General features: G+C 49.0%; 1 protein-coding gene across 1 annotated transcript in view; it reads left to right on the top strand.

The window, feature by feature from the left end:
• The window catches only part of LOC147084879 (C-Jun-amino-terminal kinase-interacting protein 4-like), a 55,671-nt gene that overhangs the window by 20,910 nt on the left and 14,398 nt on the right, over positions 1 to 20,363 (top strand). The window contains exons 4-5 of the mRNA XM_085979361.1: positions 1,036 to 1,106; positions 8,058 to 8,152. Coding sequence (XP_085835487.1) covers positions 1,036 to 1,106; positions 8,058 to 8,152 — 166 coding nt within the window. The remainder of the gene's footprint in view (positions 1 to 1,035; positions 1,107 to 8,057; positions 8,153 to 20,363) is intronic.

Here is a 20,363-nt window from a genome sequence, read left to right as displayed (position 1 = left end):
GACTCGAGCCCCATAATCCAGGCCCACACTCCCCGGTGCCAGTACTGAGGGAGCGCTGCACTGTCGGAGGTAGATGTATATACTCTAGGACTCGAGCCCCATAATCCAGGCCCACACTCCCCGGTGCCAGTACTGAGGGAGCGCTGCACTGTCGGAGGTAGATGTATATACTCTAGGACTCCAGGCCCACACTCCCCGATGCCAGTACTGAGGGAGCGCTGCACTGTCGGAGGTAGATGTATATACTCTCGGACTCGAGCCCCATAATCCAGGTCCACACTCCCCGGTCCCAGTACTGAGGGAGCGCTGCTCTGTCGGAGAGAGGTGTACCACCCATTTCCTCGTGGTGTGTTTCCCCTTCATTTTTTGGATAGAATGATACAGCACAGGAGGCGGCCATTCGGCCCATCGTGCCTCTGCTGGCTCTTTGGTCATGCTCTCCAATTAGTCCCACTCTCCTCTTTTCCCCCCCCCCCCCCCTCCCCCACAAGCCCTGCAAATTCTTTCCTGTTCAAGTATTTATCCAATTCCGTTATGGAAATTCTTACTGAATCTGTTGCCACTGACGAGGCCAGCATTTATTGCCCATCCCTAGTTGCCCCTTGAGAAGCTGGTGGTGAGCCTCCTTCTTGAACCGCTGCAGTCCGTGTGGTGAAGGTGCTCCCACAGTGCTGTTAGGGAGGGAGTTCCGGGATTTTGACCCAGCGACGATGAAGGAACGGCCGATATATTTCCAAGTCAGGATGGTGTGTGACTTGGAGGGGAACTTGGAGGTGGTGGTGTTCCCATGCGCCTGCTGCCCTTGTCCTTCTAGGTGGAAGAGGTCGCGGGTTTGGGAGGTGCTGCCGAAGAAGCCTTGGCGAGTTGCTGCAGTGCATCTTGTAGATGGTCCACACTGCAGCCACGGTGTGCCGGTGGTGGAGGGAGTGAATGTTTAAGGTGGTGGATGGGGTGCCGATCAAGCGGGGCTGCTTGGTCCTGGATGGTGGCGATTTCCTTCGATGTTTGAATGGTCATCTCCTGCTCCGTTTACAGTGTTTCATCTCGAGGAGGAGAAGGGTTCTCTGGAGAAAGACCACAAGAAACTGCTCCAGAACTACAATGTGGTGAGTGTTGGCCTGATTAACGGGGCTCAAATCCCCTCGGGCACTCTCTGTCTCTGTTTGCCCAGCCCTTGTACTTGGGGAGGGGGGTGCGACTCACTTACTTGGTCTGTCTGCCCTCTTGGCCATGTTGGCTTATTTAGGATCATTAGAACACAGGAACAGGAGGAGGCCCATTCAGCACCCTCGAGCCTGTTACACAGGAACAGGAGGAGGCCCATTCAGCCCCCTCGAGCCTGTTACACAGGAACAGGAGGAGGCCCATTCAGCCCCTCGGGCCTGTTACACAGGAACAGGAGGAGGCCCATTCAGCTGCCTCGAGCCTGTTACACAGGAACAGGAGGAGGCCCATTCAGCCCCTCGGGCCTGTTACACAGGAACAGGAGGAGACCCATTCAGCCCCCTCGAGCCTGTTACACAGGAACAGGAGGAGGCCCATTCAGCCCCCTCGAGCCTGTTACACAGGAACAGGAGGAGGCCCATTCAACCCCCTGAGCTTGTTACACCGGAACAGGAGGAGGCCCATTTAGCCCCTCGAGCCTGTTACACAGGAACAGGAGGAGGCCCATTCAGCCCCCTCGAGCCTGTTACACAGGAACAGGAGGAGGCCCATTCAGCCCCCTCGAGCCTGTTACACAGGAACAGGAGGAGGCCCATTCAGCCCCTCGAGCCTGTTACACAGGAACAGGAGGAGGCCCATTCAGCCCCATGAGCCTGTTACACAGGAACAGGAGGAGGCCCATTCAGCCCCTCGAGCCTGCTCCGCCATTCAATGAGATCATGACCTAACTCCATAGACCCGCCTTTGCCCCATATCCCTTAATACCTTTGGTTAACAGAGTCACAGAACAGAGTCACAGAAATCCCACAGTGCAGATAGAGGCCATTTCGGCCCATCGAGCCTGCACCGACACATATCCCACCCGATCCCCGTAACCCCTACACCAACACATATCCCACCCTATCCCCGTAACCCCACGTATTTAATCCCCCTTACACTAAGGGTCAATTTATCATAGCCAATCAACCTAACCCGCACATCTTTGGACTGTGGGAGGAAACCGGAGCACCCGGAGGAAACCCACGCAAACACGGGGAGAATGTGCAAACTCCACACAGACAGTCACCCGAGGCCGGATTCGAACCCGGGTCCCTGGCGCTGTGAGGCAACAGTGCTAACCACTATGCCACCGTGCTGCCATGATCCAGCATCAATTGCTGTTTGCAGAAGAGAGTTCCAAACTTCTCCCACCCTTTGTGTGTAGAAGTGTTTCCTAACTTCACCCTGAAAGGTCTGGCTCTAATTTTTAGACCATGCCCCCCTAGTCCTCGACTCCCCAACCAGCGGAAATAGTTTCTCTCTCTCTCTCTCTCTCTCTCTCTCTCTCTCTCTCTCTCTACCCTATCGGTTCCAACTTAATATCTTGGATCAGATCGCCCCTTAACCTTCTAAACTCCAGGGAATACGACACTAGTTTGTCTAATCTCTCCTCGTAATTTAACCCCTGGAGTCCGGGTGTCATTCTGGTAAATCTACGCTGCACTCCCTCCAAGGCCAATAGATCCTTCCTAAGGTGTGGTGCCCAGAACTGCTCACATAGAAACATAGAAGATAGGAGCAGGAGTCGGCCATTCGGCCCCTCGAGCCTGCTCCGCCATTCAATGCGATCATGGCTGATCATCCAAATTCAGTACCCTGTCCCTGCCTTCTCCCCATATCCCTGGATCCCTTTAGCCTTAAGAAATATATCTAACTCCTTCTTGAATATATTTAATGAATTGGCCTCCACTGCCTTCTGTGGTAGAGAATTCCACAGGTTCACCACTCTCTGGGTGAAGAAATTCCTCCTCATCTCAGTCCTAAATGGCTTACCCCTTATCCTTAGACTGTGACCCCTGGTTCTGGACTCCCCCGCCATCGGGAACATCCTTCCTGCATCTAGTCTGTCTAGTCCTGTTAGAATTTTATAAGTTTCAATGAGATCCCCTCTCATTCTTCTAAACTCCAGCGAGTATAAGCCCAATCGACCCAATCTCTCCTCATACATCATTCCTGCCATCCCAGGTATCAGTCTGGTGAATCTTCGCTGCGCTCCCTCCATGGCAAGAACATCCTTCCTCAGATAAGGTGACCAAAACTGCACACAATACTCAAGGTGCGGTCTCACCAAGGCCCTGTACAACTGCAGCAAGACATCTTTGTTCCTGTACTCAAACCCTCTCACTACGAAGGCCAACATACCATTTGCCTTCTTAACCGCCTGCTGCACCTGCATGCTTACCTTCAGCGACTGGTGCACAAGGACGCCCAGGTCTCGTTGCACTTCCCCTTCTCCCCGATCTATTTCCCTAACACCATTTCCCTACAAATTCTAGTCCTCTAGATAGAAAGGCCAGCATTCCATTAGCCTTTCTGATCCTATTCTCTACTGGTTCATGACATTTTAATGATCTCTGTACCTGGACCCCCCCAAGACTTGTAGGACCTCCAGTGTTTTTAACTTTTCACCATTTAGAAACAATCCCTGTTCTGTCCTTTTTAGGTTCAAAGTGGATGACCCCACATTGGCCTACATCAAAAACCATTTGGCCACAGTTTTGCCCATTCTCTCAATCTCTCGATAGCCCTTTGTCATTTTATGCTGCCGTCCACACCGCCTATCTTTGCGTCATCGGCAAATTTGGATATGTGACATTCTATGCTGCCATCATCCAAGTTGTTAATAAATAATGGCCCAGAAATTCGGGTCGGGGGGCTTCCCGCCGGTGCAAGCCCCCCGACCTGCACTTACCTAGCGCGCCGGCCGTTGAGCTGTGGGCCCGGGTGGGATTCCGATCCTGGGCCTCCTCCAACTGCCGGCGCACAGTGCTTGATTATCCCAGGGGCGCAGTTAGTTCGATGCGTCCCCTGGGATCACATGGGCCATGGAGAGCCAATCGGAGCAGGGAATGCTTCATTCATAAGTTTGACAGGAAGAGCTGTCAAAACTTATAAATACTACGGGCCCCAAAACATCACTAAATCTTCAAATAAATTTTTTAAAAATCACTTTTTAAATAAACTATAAATTACATGAAATAACTATTTTAAACAATCTAAATTTTTGAAAACAATAATTTTATATTCGAACAGGGCTAAAAATAAACTTACCTTTCTCTAGTATTTAAAAATAATAAACCTGTGGGGGGGGAAAAAATGTTTTAATTAATTCACCACTTACCTTGTTAAAAGCAGGCCTTACGCCTGCTGTTTAAATGTGTAAATTCTGCAGACATACCCTCCCGGGAAAACCTGCAAAAAAAAAAAAAAAAAAAAACCAGAAGTTCGATGCGCACGCGCTGCCTCTCCTGCGCACGTGTTCGACCTCTGAACCCCTTCGCTCAGGGGAACGGAAGTTCCGGTTTCGCGGTGCATGCAGGAAACCGGCACTTCCATTGGGCCTACGGGTGAGTACCCCGTGCGTACTTGCCCGTGGAGACCCGAATTTCTGGGCCACTGTTAATAGGAGGCCTTGTCTACCTGGTCTGGCCCTGCTCTGTTGACTCCCTGTCTCCCCCTGCGTGTGGGTTGATTTGATTTAGGGGGCCTATCCATGCCAGGCCCGGCCTGTTTGGATCAATCAGCGATTGGTTGAATTGGCGTCTATCTTGACCGTTTCCAGCCTGCTCCATTGAACCAGGGGCCTCGTCGTCCTCCTCCTTTCTTCACCTAGTTGGTTCAGTTGCGACACAGGCAATTCTCCAGCGGGGTGGGTGGAATTGGGGACTGGGCCCCTCCTCGACCGCATCCAGTCTTATTTTCGTACCATCATTCTCTTTCCCCGTGGAGAATAACGACCTGTATTTATTCCGCGCCTTTAATGTAGTAAAACGTTCCAAGTCGCTTCACAGGAGCGATTATCAAACACAATTTGACACCGAGACACATAAGGAGATATTAGGACAGGTGATCAAATGCTGGGTCAAAGAGGTCGGTTTTAAGGAGCGTCTTAAAGGAGGAGAGAGAGGCGGAGAGGTTTAGGGAGGGAATTCCAGAGCTCAGGGCCCCAGGGAGCTGAAGGCACGGCCGCCAATGGTGGAGCGATGGAAATCGGGGATGGACAAGAGGTCGGAATTGGAGGAGTGCAGAGATCTCAGAGGGTTGTAGGGCTGGAGGAGGTTACAGAGATAGGGAGGGGGCGAGGGCCATGGAGGGATTTGAACAGGAGGATGAGAATTGTAGGGGCTGGAGGAGGTTACAGAGATAGGGAGGGGGCGAGGGCCATGGAGGGATTTGAACAGGAGGATGAGAATTGTAGGGCTGGAGGAGGAGGAGGCAGCACGGTGGCATAGTGGTTAGCACTGTTGCCTCACAGCGCCAGGGACCCGGGTTCGAATCCGGCCTCAGGTGACTGTGTGGAGTTTGCACATTCTCCCCGTGTTTGCGTGGGTTTCCTCCGGGTGCTCCGGTTTCCTCCCACAGTCCAAAGATGTGCGGGTTAGGATGATTGGCTATGATAAATTGACCCTTAGTGTTAGGGGGATTAAATACGTGGGGTTACGGGGATCGGGTGGGATATGTGTCGGTGCAGGCTCGATGGGCCGAAATGGCCTCTATCTGCACTGTGTGGTTTCTGTTACAGAGATGGGGAGGGGGACGAGGGCCATGGAGGGATTTGAACAGGAGGATGAGAATTGTAGGGGCTGGAGGAGGTTACAGAGATAGGGAGGGGCCATGGAGGGATTTGAACAGGAGGATGAGAATTGTAGGGACTGGAGGAGGTTACAGAGATAGGGAGGGGGCGAGGGCCATGGAGGGATTTGAAGAGGATGAGAATTGTAGGGCTGGAGGAGGTTACAGAGATAGGGAGGAGCGAGGGCCATGGAGGGATTTGAACAGGAGGATGAGAATTGTTGGGGCTGGAGGAGGTTACAGAGATAGGGAGGGGCGAGGGCCATGGAGGGATTTGAACAGGAGGATGAGAATTGTAGGGGCTGGAGGAGGTTACAGAGATAGGGAGGGGGCGAGGGCCATGGAGGGATTTGAACAGGAGGATGAGAATTGTAGGGGCTGGAGGAGGTTACAGAGATAGTGAGGGGGCGAGGGGCATGGAGGGATTTGAACAGGAGGATGAGAATTGTAGGGCTGGAGGAGGTTACAGAGATAGGGAGGGGGCGAGGGCCATGGAGGGATTTGAACAGGAGGATGAGAATTGTAGGGGCTGGAGGAGGTTACAGAGATAGTGAGGGGGCGAGGGGCATGGAGGGATTTGAACAGGAGGATGAGAATTGTAGGGCTGGAGGAGGTTACAGAGATAGGGAGGGGGGTGGGGGCCATGTAGGGATTTGAACAGGAGGATGAGAATTGTAGGGCTGGAGGAGGTTACAGAGATAGGGAGGGGGCGAGGGCCATGGAGGGATTTGAACAGGAGGATGAGAATTGTAGGGCTGGAGGAGGTTACAGAGATAGGGCTACAGAGGATTTTTACTAGAAAAGATTGACCAGAATGGTACCAGGGATGAGGGTCTTCAGTGATGTGGAGAGACTGGAGAAGCTGGGATTGTTCTCCTTAGAGCAGAGAAGGTTAAGGGGAGATTGACCAGAATGGTACCAGGGATGAGGGACTTCAGTGATGTGGAGAAGCTGGGATTGTTCTCCTTAGAGCAGAGAAGGTTAAGGGGAGATTGACCAGAATGGGACCAGGGATGAGTGACTTTAGTGATGTGGAGAGACTGGAGAAGCTGGGGTTGTTCTCCTTAGAGCAGAGAAGGTTAAGGGGGAGATTGACCAGAATGGTACCTGGGATGAGGGACTTCAGTGATGTGGAGAGACTGGAGAAGCTGGGGTTGTTCTCCTTGGAGCAGAGAAGGTTAAGGGGAGATTGACCAGAATGGTACCAGGGATGAGGGACTTCAGTGATGTGGGGAGACTGGAGAAGCTGGGATTGTTCTCCTTAGAGCAGAGAAGGTTAAGGGGAGATTGACCAGAATGGTACCAGGGATGAGTGACTTCAGTGATGTGGAGAGACTGGAGAAGCTGGGATTGTTCTCCTTAGAGCAGAGAAGGTTAAGGGGAGATTGACCAGAATGGTACCAGGGATGAGGGACTTCAGTGATGTGGAGAGACTGGAGAAGCTGGGATTGTTCTCCTTAGAGCAGAGAAGGTTAAGGGGAGATTGACCAGAATGGTACCAGGGATGAGGGACTTCAGTGATGTGGAGAGACTGGAGAAGCTGGGATTGTTCTCCTTAGAGCAGAGAAGGTTAAGGGGAGATTGACCAGAATGGTACCAGGGATGAGGGACTTCAGTGATGTGGAGAGACTGGAGAAGCTGGGGTTGTTCTCCTTAGAGCAGAGAAGGTTAAGGGGAGATTGACCAGAATGGTACCAGGGATGAGGGACTTCAGTGATGTGGAGAGACTGGAGAAGCTGGGGTTGTTCTCCTTGGAGCAGAGAAGGTTAAGGGGAGATTGACCAGAATGGTACCAGGGATGAGGGACTTCAGTGATGTGGAGAGACTGGAGAAGCTGGGATTGTTCTCCTTAGAGCAGAGAAGGTTGAGAAGAGATTTGTTAGAGGTGCTCAACATCATGAGGAGTCTGGACAGAGAAACTGTTCCCATTGGCGGAAGGGTCAAGAACCGGAGGACACAGATTTAAGGCGATTGGCTGAAGAACCAAAGGCGACATGAGGAAAAACATTTTAACGCAGCGAGTGGTGAGGACCTGGAATGCGCTGCCTGAGAGGGCGGTGGAGGCAGACTCAATCGTGGTTTTCAAAAGGGGAATTGGATCAGTACCTGAAGGAATAAAAATTGCAGGGCTCCGGGGAAAGGGCGGGGGAGTGGGACTAGCTGAAGTGCTCTCGCAGAGAGCCGGCACGGGATCGAGGGGCCGAATGGCCTCCTCCCGTGCTGTAACCGTTCGATGATCCTGTGTAACCGTTCCAACACTTTCCTCCTTCCTCTTTTTGTAGATCTTGCGGAGTTTGAAGGACCTCCAGGTGCAGTACCGGCACCAGCAGAGCGAGGGCGCCCGCCACTCCGGGTCATTCACCCCGCTAACCCACAGGTCCGTCCCGAGCTGTGCCTTAACACCGAGGTGTCCGCCGAGCGAGGACAACGTTTTACTCGGAACCCTACCGGCAATGGCCCAACCTTCCTTCTCACTCCTCCCTCCGTCCTTCCCCTTTTGAAAGTTACTATTGAATCTGCTTCCACCGCCCTTTCAGGCAGCGCGTTTCAGATCACAACAACTCGCTGCGTAAAGAAATGTTTCCTCATCTCCCCTCTGGTTCTTTTGCTGATTATCTTCAATCTGTGTCCTCTGGTTACCGACCCTCCTGCCACTGGAAACAGTTTCTCCATATTTACTCCATCAAAACCCTTCATGATGTGGAACACCTCCATTAAATCTCCCCTTAACCTTCTCTGCTCTAAGGAGAACAACCCCAGCTTCTCCAGTCTCTCCACATCACTGAAGTCCCTCATCCCCGGTACCATTCTGGTCAATCTCCCCCTTAACCTTCTCTGCTCCAAGGAGAACAACCCCAGCTTCTCCAGTCTCTCCACATCACTGAAGTCCCTCATCCCTGGTACCATTCTGGTCAATCTCCCCTTAACCTTCTCTGCTCTAAGGAGAACAACCCCAGCTTCTCCGGTCTCTCCACATCACTGAAGTCCCTCATCCCCGGTACCATTCTGGTCAATCTCCCCCTTAACCTTCTCTGCTCCAAGGAGAACAACCCCAGCTTCTCCAGTCTATCCACGTAACTGAAGTCCCTCATCCCTGGTACCATTCTGGTCAATCTCCCCCTTAACCTTCTCTGCTCCAAGGAGAACAACCCCAGCTTCTCCAGTCTCTCCACATCACTGAAGTCCCTCATCCCTGGTACCATTCTGGTCAATCTCCCCTTAACCTTCTCTGCTCTAAGGAGAACAACCCCAGCTTCTCCAGTCTCTCCACATCACTGAAGTCCCTCATCCCTGGTACCATTCTGGTCAATCTCCTCTGCACCCTCTCCAAGGCCTTGACATCCTTCCTAAAGTGCCGTGCCCAGAATTGGAGGCCGAACCAGTATTTTATAAAGGTTCACAATAACTTCCTTGTTTTTGTACTCTATGCATCTATTCATGAAGCCAAATTTCTTAACGGCATTCTCAACTTGTCCTACCAGCTTCAAAGCAGGACCAACTTTTCGTCCTATCTTCCATTGATCAGAAGGAAGCCCATTCAGCCCCCTCGAGTCTGTTACACAGGAACAGGAGGAGGCCCATTCAGCCCCTCGAGCCTGTGACACAGGAACAGGAGGAGGCCCATTCAGCCCCCTCGAGCCTGTGACACAGGAACAGAAGGAGGCCCATTCAGCCCCTCGAGTCTGTTACACAGGAACAGGAGGAGGCCCATTCAGCCCCCTCGAGCCTGTGACACAGGAACAGGAGGAGGCCCATTCAGCCCCCTCGAGCCTGTTACACAGGAACAGGAGGAGGCCCATTCAGCCCCCTCGAGCCTGTTAAACAGGAGGAGGCCCATTCAGCCCCTCGAGCCTGTTACACAGGAACAGGAGGAGGCCCATTCAGCCCCTCGAGCCTGTTACACAGGAACAGGAGGAGGCCCATTCAGCCCCTCGAGCCTGTTACACAGGAACAGGAGGAGGCCCATTCAGCCCCTCGAGCCTTTACACAGGAACAGGAGGAGGCCCATTCAGCCCCCTCGAGCCTGTTACACAGGAACAGGAGGAGGCCCATTCAGCCCCTCGAGCCTGTTACACCGGAACAGGAGGAGGCCCATTCAGCCCCTCGAGCCTGTTACACAGGAACAGGAGGAGGCCCGTTCAGCCCCCTTGAGCCTGTTACACAGGAACAGGAGGAGGCCCATTCAGCCCCTCGAGCCTGTTACACAGGAACAGGAGGCGGCCCATTCAGCCCCCTCGAGCCTGTTACACAGGAACAGGAGGAGGCCCATTCAGCCCCCTCGAGCCTGTTACACAGAAACAGGAGGAGGCTCATTCAGCCCCTCGAGCCTGTTACACAGGAACAGGAGGAGGCCCATTCAGCCCCCTCGAGCCTGTTACACCGGAACAGGAGGAGGCCCATTCAGCTCCTCGAGCCTGTTACACAGGAACAGGAGGAGGCCCATTCAGCTCCTCGAGCCTGTTACACAGGAACAGGAGGAGGCCCATTCAGCCCCTCGAGCCTGTTCTGTCATTCAATTAGATCACGGCTGATCTGTACCTCAACTCCTTCTAACCGCCTTGACTCCATATCCTTCGATACCCTTTTACCCATCAAAAATCTCTCAATCTCAGTTTTGAAAGCTCCAATTGACCCCCAGCCTCCACAGCTCTTTGGGGGAGAGAGTTCCAGATTTCCACCACCCTTTGTGTGAAGAACTGATTCCTGACATCACCCCTGAACGGCCTGGCTCTAATTTTAAGGTTCTGCCCCCTTGTTCTGGACTCCCCCCACCAGAGGAAATAGTTTCTCTCTCTCTCTCGACCCTGTCGAATGCTTTAATCATCTCAAACACCTCGATCAGATCGCCCCTTAATCTTCTACACTCGAGGGGTGTCCTGATAGAGGTGATGTAAGCCCCCAAAGTGTGGACTGAGTGATATACACAGTCGACAACACTGGCTTGTTGTAAGAAAGACAGACCCAATAATTGAAGTAAAAACGGTTTATTCAGGCCTGGGGAGCTATGGCTCTTGCGTCCCAACACAAGGCTCCAACTCCACCGAATCTCTTGAGGTTTACACAGTTATACACATATTCCGAGACCTCCTACTCCAGAGGTCCAATCGATTTAAAAGTCTATACATTAATCACTAACTAGGTGTGCCTAACTTCTACAAGGTAACCAATAACATAAGTTTCACTTTTCACTGTATGGGCCTGTGGCCCCTCTGATTTCTTGGAAATGAGTCATCAGGTCATGTGATTTCTGAGAAACGAGACCCTCTCTTGACCACTACTGAGTTTCGTTTTTCCAGAAAAGGGTTATGTCATTGTCTCTTTTTGTAAGTTTCATCTCTCTAAACTGGTATGGTCATTTCTGCAATTAAACATCCGAGTAATTAGTACATTTCATCTTTAAACATTTTGCTGCGCAATTGCGTTCTACTAAACGTGCCCTGTTACGCTCATTTTTAAATCTTACTTCAGTCCCTCCTTTTGACCTTTTGGACAATTGTTCCAAAACAGGTCAACATGTATGTCCACTGCCTGGTGTCTGCCAGAGCGTGCACTCCCTGGCCTTCTACCAGTCTAGGTTATACATGTATATATCCTATCAATTTGGAGGCCGACTTCCCCCCCCCCCCGTGGTATGGTGGTCTTTCCTCTACAGTGGGCTTTCCTTTAGGGTGGTCTTTCCTTTATGCACTCCTTCTGGTGTAACCATTCCCGGGGCCCCTTAGACCCTGCACTAGTGGTTGAGGCTTTTCTGCTCAAGCCCGTCCCTCATTCCCACGTGGGGTGTGTGACGTGCCAATTTGAGACTGTCATCACACACCAGTCCTCATTCACCACCCTCCTTCTGCCACCTCCATCTTACGGTTGGCCGGCCCGGTCTTTAATTACCATGCCCAATTAATCCCATATAATTTCAGGGCTTCCCATCGCGTCTTACACCATTTGCCTTGGAGAGGCGGGGGAGTTGTCCATTCTTAACATCGCTACCTGCCCCTCCTCAGGCTCTACTTCTTTCACCGCACCACTTTCGGCCTTACTCATTCTGGCACAAAGGCACTGGAGAAATAAAAATACACAATATATCAGAATAACAATCAAGAGGAATATCATTATGCCTTGTACCACCGAGGCGCCCACAGTCCCCGCCCATCCTGATCCCCAATTATCAAAATATGAGGAAGTGGGTGAGTTTCCTCTAATGTTGTACTAATGTCTTTTTGTTGTTTCTTTAAGCCTTCTATTTTATGATAGTACTTTAAAATTTCCTTCGTTTCCTGCCGTAACTTCTGCCAAGCTTCCTCTAACTTAGGAATTGCCTTGGGCTCTGGTATGACATAAGTTTCAACCCTTTTTAGTAAGTCCCATATTATCAAATGACCAGGTTTTCCTATCTGTGTAGGTATCTTTAGACCAAAACAACGGTTTGGTTGGGGAATGGTATAAGCCATATCTTGATATTCATATTTCTGTTCAATTGTGGTGACACAAAATGTCCCGTTGTTCCTTGGTGCTACCCATGTCTGGTATCCCCTTGGGTGAACCTCGAGGGTGCAATTGGTAATTTTCGTAAATCCGCACTCGGATGTGTCTCCCTCGGTGGGGGGGTGTGTGCACACCCATGTCCTTCCCTTGTGGTGGCACCCGTCCACTACCACCCCCCTTTAGGTTTCATTCTTCTGTTTATTATCTTCATCCCTTTCCCAAAGCACCTTGGTAGGGACATCATGATATTTAACCCACTTTCCCTTTGTACTTCTCCTATATTAATCACAGCGTATCGGGGTTGTCCCCCTTCTGGGAATTGTGGGATGGCCAGTACAAAGCCAATCATCTTAGTCCATGGGGTCAGACAATCGCCTGCCTGGTATACTTGTCCCATTTTACATTCCTTACATAGGCTTTTATTTGTGTCAATCCAAGGTTCCAGATCCTTATTAGTAATCCAATCAGGGATCTGTTCATTATTTATTTGCTTCATGTTATGCTGAGCATTCGACAATAGCCATGAGCCCTATGTGGCACATATTAGTTCCTTATCGGTTTGGCGAGAAGCATTATTAAGTCTATCAATAATTGTATTGATTGTTTCTGCATGGGGGGCTACTATCTCTTCCACCCCCAACAATTGCATTATTGTTTGGTTTCCCTGCCAGTGTCAATTGCTGGCTATTTCCAGTAGCTTGTTTTAGTAACTTCTCTATTTTTGCTTGTAATTCTTCTACTCCTTCGTTTACTCCTTCTATGTCCAAGCTATTAACTGTTGCTAACCCGGCCGCATACCCTGCTCCGGTCGTTTCCAATACTCCCCGTTTCTTACATCTTTGTAAGATAGATTTTTTTCTGTGGATCCTCTAATTGTTTTACCCACAGGGAGTTCCAGGTTTGTTTTGTATCTCAAAAGTACTCATATTAATGGCAAGCTTAGTAACTCTATGTGCTACACTAAAATACACCTCATCCTGTGTTCTCCTTATTACTAATCCCCCTCGATAATGGCAATACTTATGTTCATCCCTAGAATCAAGGCGAGGACGCTCCATCTCATTCCGGACGTCCAATGTTCCTGTAATTACAAAAAGGGGGCTGGTCGTCACCAGCCAGTTAGAATTATTCTGCTCTTATACATTTTATCAGTTCAAAATGCTGTACATCTGGTTCATTTCTTGTTCTGTGGCTCTGTCCCCAGACATACCTGAAGATGCTAACTATGGCACATAATATCATCATACACAGCCTATTATCATCATACACAGCCCTATCATTGATATATGTAGTAACTCCCCTTCCCATTCTTTATATCTTCTAGTATACTCCTCACTCTGTCAAAAAGGGCACCATCTCTGGTTTACTCATTGTCTTTCTTATATATTTTTAACTGGGTCCAGTGTTTCCACCTTCCTTTACCCATTCCAGACCCATCTACATGAGCACGTGTGATTATTCATTAATACTTCATAAGGTCCTGACCATCTGGGTGCTAGCCCTGGTTTGGCTGGTATTATTTCTGCTATCACTTTGCTATCTATTGCTAAGACCTCCTTCTGGTCGTCCCGTGTATCCTGTTCTCAATCCCGTATAATCTGTTGGTCTTTGGCCTCATGTCTCTAACTATCTGTCCAGATTTATCTTTGGGTAACAGGACAGCCTCCCCAGCAGTCTCCCGGCCGTTTGAGACGGTGCTGCAATTAGTTTATAAGATAACTTCCATTTATCAAATCCTAATTTTCCTTCTATCACTGTGGGGAAATATCAGCTTAACATTAAGAAACTTAAATTTAATAATGTCCAATATCTTTATAGTCTATTCAGTAATACTGAAGTTGTTGCTTGGTGAACTCAAACAGCTGTCAGTGGAAAGGGTTAACTCCTTCGCAGGCTTTTGAAGGTGGAGCTAAACATTATTGCGTCACTCCACGCAACCCAAAAACATCCCTGACTGAAAGACAGTTGTGGTTTCACACTTTGATTCAACATGAACATTTGGGCTTCATTGGTCAGATTCCCTCTCTCAGTTGATCGTTTAGCTGCCCATCCTCTTGTGTGCTTTAATTTATTATTACGGACTCTTTGGGTAGGAGAGAGGTTCCTACTAATTCTTTGATTATATTCTTGTCTCTTACGGGTCCTCCTCCTGGTGTCATATATCCCTGCCTACTCCCGCTATCATGTAATCAGACACCACCCCAAAGGCATTCCGACTATCTATATAGGTTTACACATTTTCCTTTGGCTACCCCCCTTTGATCAAATCCTGTATAGGCTGGGCCATTTCTACTTTGTTTCACGGGCCTGCCTGTTTGTTTGACTTATAATCTGGGGGCCAGTACACTTCATTCGCTTTAGGGTCGACTAAAGCTCCTACTTCTCGCAGTATATCTATCCCTAGGATTGTTCCTTCGGTGTTCTCGCATACCCACAACTGTGTAGGTATTATTATTATAGCCAATTTCTAGTGAGACTGTTTCACTCTTGTAAGCCCTGATTCTTCGTCCACCGATTCCTGCTATACTAACTGAAAGTTTCGTTTGGGGTAAGGGTAAGTCTGTCAATGAGATTGTGGCTCCTGTGTCTATTAACATTTTGCACTGTCGGCCCCCTACCAATGCATCAACAAACATCCTCGGATCCCCCTCCCCTCTCTGGCGCGGTCCCTTCCTGCTGCCATCCCTAGAAGCTTGCGAGCAATCAAAGCACGCAGCCAGTCCTAATGCCCCTCCCATCTGTTTTTGGGCATTTGTCTCTTCCCTTGTGTCACTATGTATCCTAGGTCGACTACTTCATCCTTCCCTACCTATACCTTTCTAAGGTTTAACTCTAGTCCCGCCTTCTATAAGGCTTCCAGTACCATAGTCAATTAAATATTGTAAAGGGACCTGCCGCTATCAGATATTCTTGCGGAGTTGAGTTATCTTATTCAATTTGGACCACCAATTTACATCAACCAGAATTTCACTGTGGCCACAATGAAAGTCTGGTTTTAATAGGTTAATTTACCTCATAACTCCAAGGTTAGATCTTAGACTGAAACTTAATCTTTCATTAAACAAACTTTTTGTTGCTCTTCTCAGTTTTTACACTCCAGCTTAACTTAAATTGTAATAGGTTTTTTTTTTCATTCTGAGGGCACAATCTTATTTGCACATTCTTAAACTTCCAAAATCCAAGACCAGGCAAAGGGGTTAAATGCTTTTACTTTAACACAGAGAAGTGGGTGGAGCTACAACACACAGCAGAGAGTTCTTTTTCTTAACGGACAGATTTTCAGACAAAGGAATATTGAATCCTCTTAAACATTCCTAATCAGGAAAACATCCACACTCTCACATTTTTATACAAACTGTAATTTCAGCATATGTCTAAGGTTCCTTTCACTCAGCAAATCTCGTGTTTTACTTGTCTTGGTACAGATGCTAATAACTTCCATGTTGGTAAAGCTTTAAGTTTATCTTTTCCTTCCTTTTTAAATCTGACTCAACAGCTTTCCCTAGTTTCCAAATCCCTGTTTGTTTGTTTTTTTTTTTTTGCTGGGGTTTCAAATTGGTTCGCCTGCAAATTAGATCTTTTTCCTTCTTTATCTCTCCCTTCTGTTTCAATTCCTTACATTATCTGTTGCCTCTTTATCTTTAGCTCCTCCCCACCAAGCCTTTGGCTCTCGTCACTGTTTCTTTTTATTTTCTAGGAGTCGGGTTATAGAATCCAGGTCCCTTGAGGATTCTTCTTCCACCCTCTTAGTCATAACTAACTGCTATGTTTAATGCTTAATTCACGGTATTGGTGAATTAGGTTTGTACGCTACGTTGTTCGCCCCTATAGCGTCACCTTCATTAGTTTCTTGCTTTCTGTTAGTCACTTCGTTTCGTTAGACACACACCAACCCTTTAGTCCCGAGGTTTTGGTACTGTGGGGTCTGTAGCTCCCGGCGTCCTACTTGATCCTGGCCGTCACGTGGGACTACTGTCCTCTTAATTCAGGCTCAGGCTAGGTGCTGGGGACAGACCTCACCCTTGTCCGTTCTAACCTCTTTATGACCGTAGGGTTTTATCTCATTCACTCACCACGGTGCACCCATTCATTCAATTGTTGAGATTTCGCCGTCTCACGGATAAAGAGGATTTCCCGCCTCCCCGGGGTAGGGGTCTTTCCGCCCCTGTCGGTTCGCCTACACACGGCTAAATGAGGACTTCTCTGCCTCCCTGGGGTTTTTCCGCCCCTGTCGGTTCGCCTACCCACGGCTAAATGAGGACTTCTCTGCCTCCCTGGGGTTTTTCCGCCCCTGTCGGTTTGCCTACCTACGGCTAAATGAGGACTTCTCTGCCTCCCTGGGGTTTTTCCACCCCTGTCGGTTCGCCTACCAACGGCTAAATGAGGACTTCTCTGCCTCCCTGGGGTTTTTCCGCCCCTGTCGGTTTGCCGCTATACGGCTTAGGGAACACCTTATCCCTATCTTTTTAACCGCCTTCAATTAAGGGTGTCTTTCTTTTTATAGTTCTTTTATACGTCGATTCTGACTCACCGTCTCGCCAGCGATTAACCCCTAATTTTACAGGTGGTAATTAAAACATACTCACCCGTCCTAGGTTAACGCTGTCCGAGAGTCTGGTTCAGAACGCGCATCCCATCCTCGTCGCCAATTGATGTAAGCCCCCAAAGTGTGGACTGAGTGATATACACAGTCGACAACACTGGCTTGTTGTAAGAAAGACAGACCCAATAATTGAAGTAAAAACGGTTTATTCAGGCCTGGGGAGCTATGGCTCTTGCGTCCCAACACAAGGCTCCAACTCCACCGAATCTCTTGAGGTTTACACAGTTATACACATATTCCGAGACCTCCTACTCCAGAGGTCCAATCGATTTAAAAGTCTATACATTAATCACTAACTAGGTGTGCCTAACTTCTACAAGGTAACCAATAACATAAGTTTCACTTTTCACTGTATGGGCCTGTGGCCCCTCTGATTTCTTGGAAATGAGTCATCAGGTCATGTGATTTCTGAGAAACGAGACCCTCTCTCTCTTGACCACTACTGAGTTTCGTTTTTCCAGAAAAGGGTTATGTCATTGTCTCTTTTTGTAAGTTTCATCTCTCTAAACTGGTATGGTCATTTCTGCAATTAAACATACGAGTAATTAGTACATTTCATCTTTAAACATTTTGCTGCGCAATTGCGTTCTACTAAACGTGCCCTGTTACGCTCATTTTTAAATCTTACTTCAGAGGTCTTTAAGAATATGGAAGGGTTGGATAGGGTAGACGTAGAGAAGATGTTTCCACTTGTGGCCGAGACCAGAACTCGGGGCCATCAATATAAGATAGAAACATAGAAGATAGGAGCAGGAGTAGGCCATTCGGCCCCTCGAGCCTGCTCCGCCATTCAATGCGATCATGGCTGATCATCCAAATTCAGTGCCCTGTCCCTGCCTTCTCCCCATATCCCTTGATCCCTTTAGCCTTAAGAAATATATCCAACTCCTTCTTGAATATATTTAATGAATTGACCTCTACTGCCTTGTGTGGTAGAGAATTCCACAGGTTCACCACTCTCTAGGTGAAGAAATTCCTCCTCATCTCTGTCCTAAATGGCTTACCCCTTATCCTTAGACTGTGACCCCTGGTTCTGGACTCCTCCACCATTGGGAACATCCTTCCAGCATCTAGTCTGTCTAGTCCTGTTAGAATTTTATAAGTTTCAATGAGATCCCCTCTCATTCTTCTAAACTCCAGTGAGTATAAGCCCAATCGACCCAATCTCTCCTCATACGTCATTCCTGCCATCCCAGGTATCAGTCTGGTGAATCTTCGCTGCACTCCCTCCATGGCAAGAACATCCTTCCTCAGATAAGGCGACCAAAACTGCACACAATACTCAAGGTGTGGTCTCACCAAGGCCCAGTACAACTGCAGCAAGACATCCTTGTTCCTGTACTCGAACCCTCTCGCTACGAAGGCCAACATACCATTTGCCGCCTTAACCGCCTGCTGCACCTGCATGCTTACCTTCAGCGACTGGTGCACAAGGACACCCAGGTCTCGTTGCACTTCCCCTTCTCCCAATCTATTGCCGTTCAGGTAATAATCTGCCTTCCTGTTTTTGCCACCAAAGTGGATAACCTCACATTTATCCACATTATAGTGCATCTGTCATATCGCCCAATCGCCCAACCTGTCCAAATCATACTGGAGTTTCTCGGCATCCTCCTCACAGCACACACGCCCACCCAGCCTTGTGTCGTCTGCAAACTTGGAGATATTACATCTAGTTCCCTCGTCTAGATCATTAACAATCTAATCCTCTCTTGGCTTCCAAGTGGTTACGTCAGGATGATACCAGAACTGGACCCAACCCATGCCCACTGTACACAATCCCAATGGACCCAAACCCCTTCCCATTCACTCCCACTGTACACAATCCCAATGGACCCAACCCCTTCCCATTCACTCCCATTGTACACAATCCCAATGGACCCAACCCCTTCCCATTCACTCCCACTGTACACAATCCCAATGGACCCAATGAACTATGTACAGTTCTGGTCTCCATATACCTTGGTTAGACCACACTTGGAGCACTGTGCACAGTTCTGGTCTCAATATACCTTGGTTAGACCACACTTGGAGCACTGTGCACAGTCCTGGTCTGCATATACCTTGGTTAGACCACACTTGGAGCACTGTGCACAGTCCTGGTCTGCATATACCTTGGTTAGACCACACTTGGAGCACTGTGCACAGTTCCAGTCTCCATATACCTTGGTTAGACCACACTTGGAGCACTGTGCACAGTCCTGGTCTGCATATACCTTGGTTAGACCACACTTGGAGCACTGTGCACAGTTCTGGTCTCCATATACCTTGGTTAGACCACACTTGGAGCACTGTGCACAGTTCTGGTCTGCATATACCTTGGTTAGACCACACTTGGAGCACTGTGCACAGTCCTGGTCTCCATATCCCTTGGTTAGACCACACCTGGAGCACTGTGCACAGTTCTGGTCTCCGTATCCCTTGGTTAGACCACACTTGGAGCACTGTGCACAGTTCTGGTCTGCATATACCTTGGTTAGACCACACGTGGAGCACTGTGCACAGTTCTGATCTCCATATACCTTGGTTAGACCACACTTGGAGCACTGTGCACAGTTCTGGTCTCCGTATCCCTTGGTTAGACCACACTTTGAGCACTGTGCACAGTTCTGGTCTCCATATACCTTGGTTAGACCACACTTGGAGCACTGTGCACAGTTCTGGTCTCCATATCCCTTGGTTAGACCACACTTGGAGCACTGTGCACAGTTCTGGTCTCCATATACCTTGGTTAGACCACACTTGGAGCACTGTGCACAGTTCTGGTCTCCATATACCTGGTTAGGCCACACTTGGAGCACTGTGCACAGTTCTGGTCTCCATATACCTTGGTTAGGCCACACTTGGAGCACTGTGCACAGTTCTGGTCTCCATATACCTTGGTTAGACCACACTTGGAGCACTGTGCACAGTTCTAGTCTCCATATTATAAAAAGGATAGAGACACACTGGAGAAGGTGCAAAAAAGATTTACGAGGATGATCCCAGAACTGAGGTTGTACCTATCGGAAAATGTTGAACAGGCGGGGGCTCTTTTCTCTAGAACAGAGAAGGCTGAGGGGTGACCTGATAGAGGTCTTTAAGATTATGAAAGAGTTCGATCGGGTAGACGTAGAGAAGATGTTTCCACTTGTGGGGGAGACCAGAACTAGGGGACATCAATAGAAGACAGTCACTAATAAATCCAATAGGGAATTCAGGAGAAACTTCTTTACCCAGAGAGTGGTGAGAATGTGGAACTCGCTGCCACAGGGAGTGGTTGAAGCGAAGAGCAGAGCCATGGGATCCTTTACGTCCACCTGAGAGCAGTCCTAGGACCCCAGCTATTCACAATATATATTAATGCTCTAGACCAGGGAACTAGATGTAATATCTCCAAATTTGCAGATGACACAAAGCTGGGTGGACGTGTGTGCTGTGAGGAGGATGCCGAGAAACTCCAGTACGATTTGGACAGGTTGGGTGATTGGGCAGATGCAGTATAATGTGGATAAATGTGAGGTTA

The sequence above is a fragment of the Somniosus microcephalus genome, unplaced genomic scaffold (genome assembly GCF_052327205.1).
Source record: "Somniosus microcephalus isolate GS21.2 unplaced genomic scaffold, FLI_Smic_1.0 unresolved_chr9, whole genome shotgun sequence".
In the NCBI taxonomy this organism is placed as follows: Eukaryota; Metazoa; Chordata; class Chondrichthyes; order Squaliformes; family Somniosidae; genus Somniosus; species Somniosus microcephalus.
This window is presented reverse-complemented; position numbering and strand designations above follow the sequence as displayed.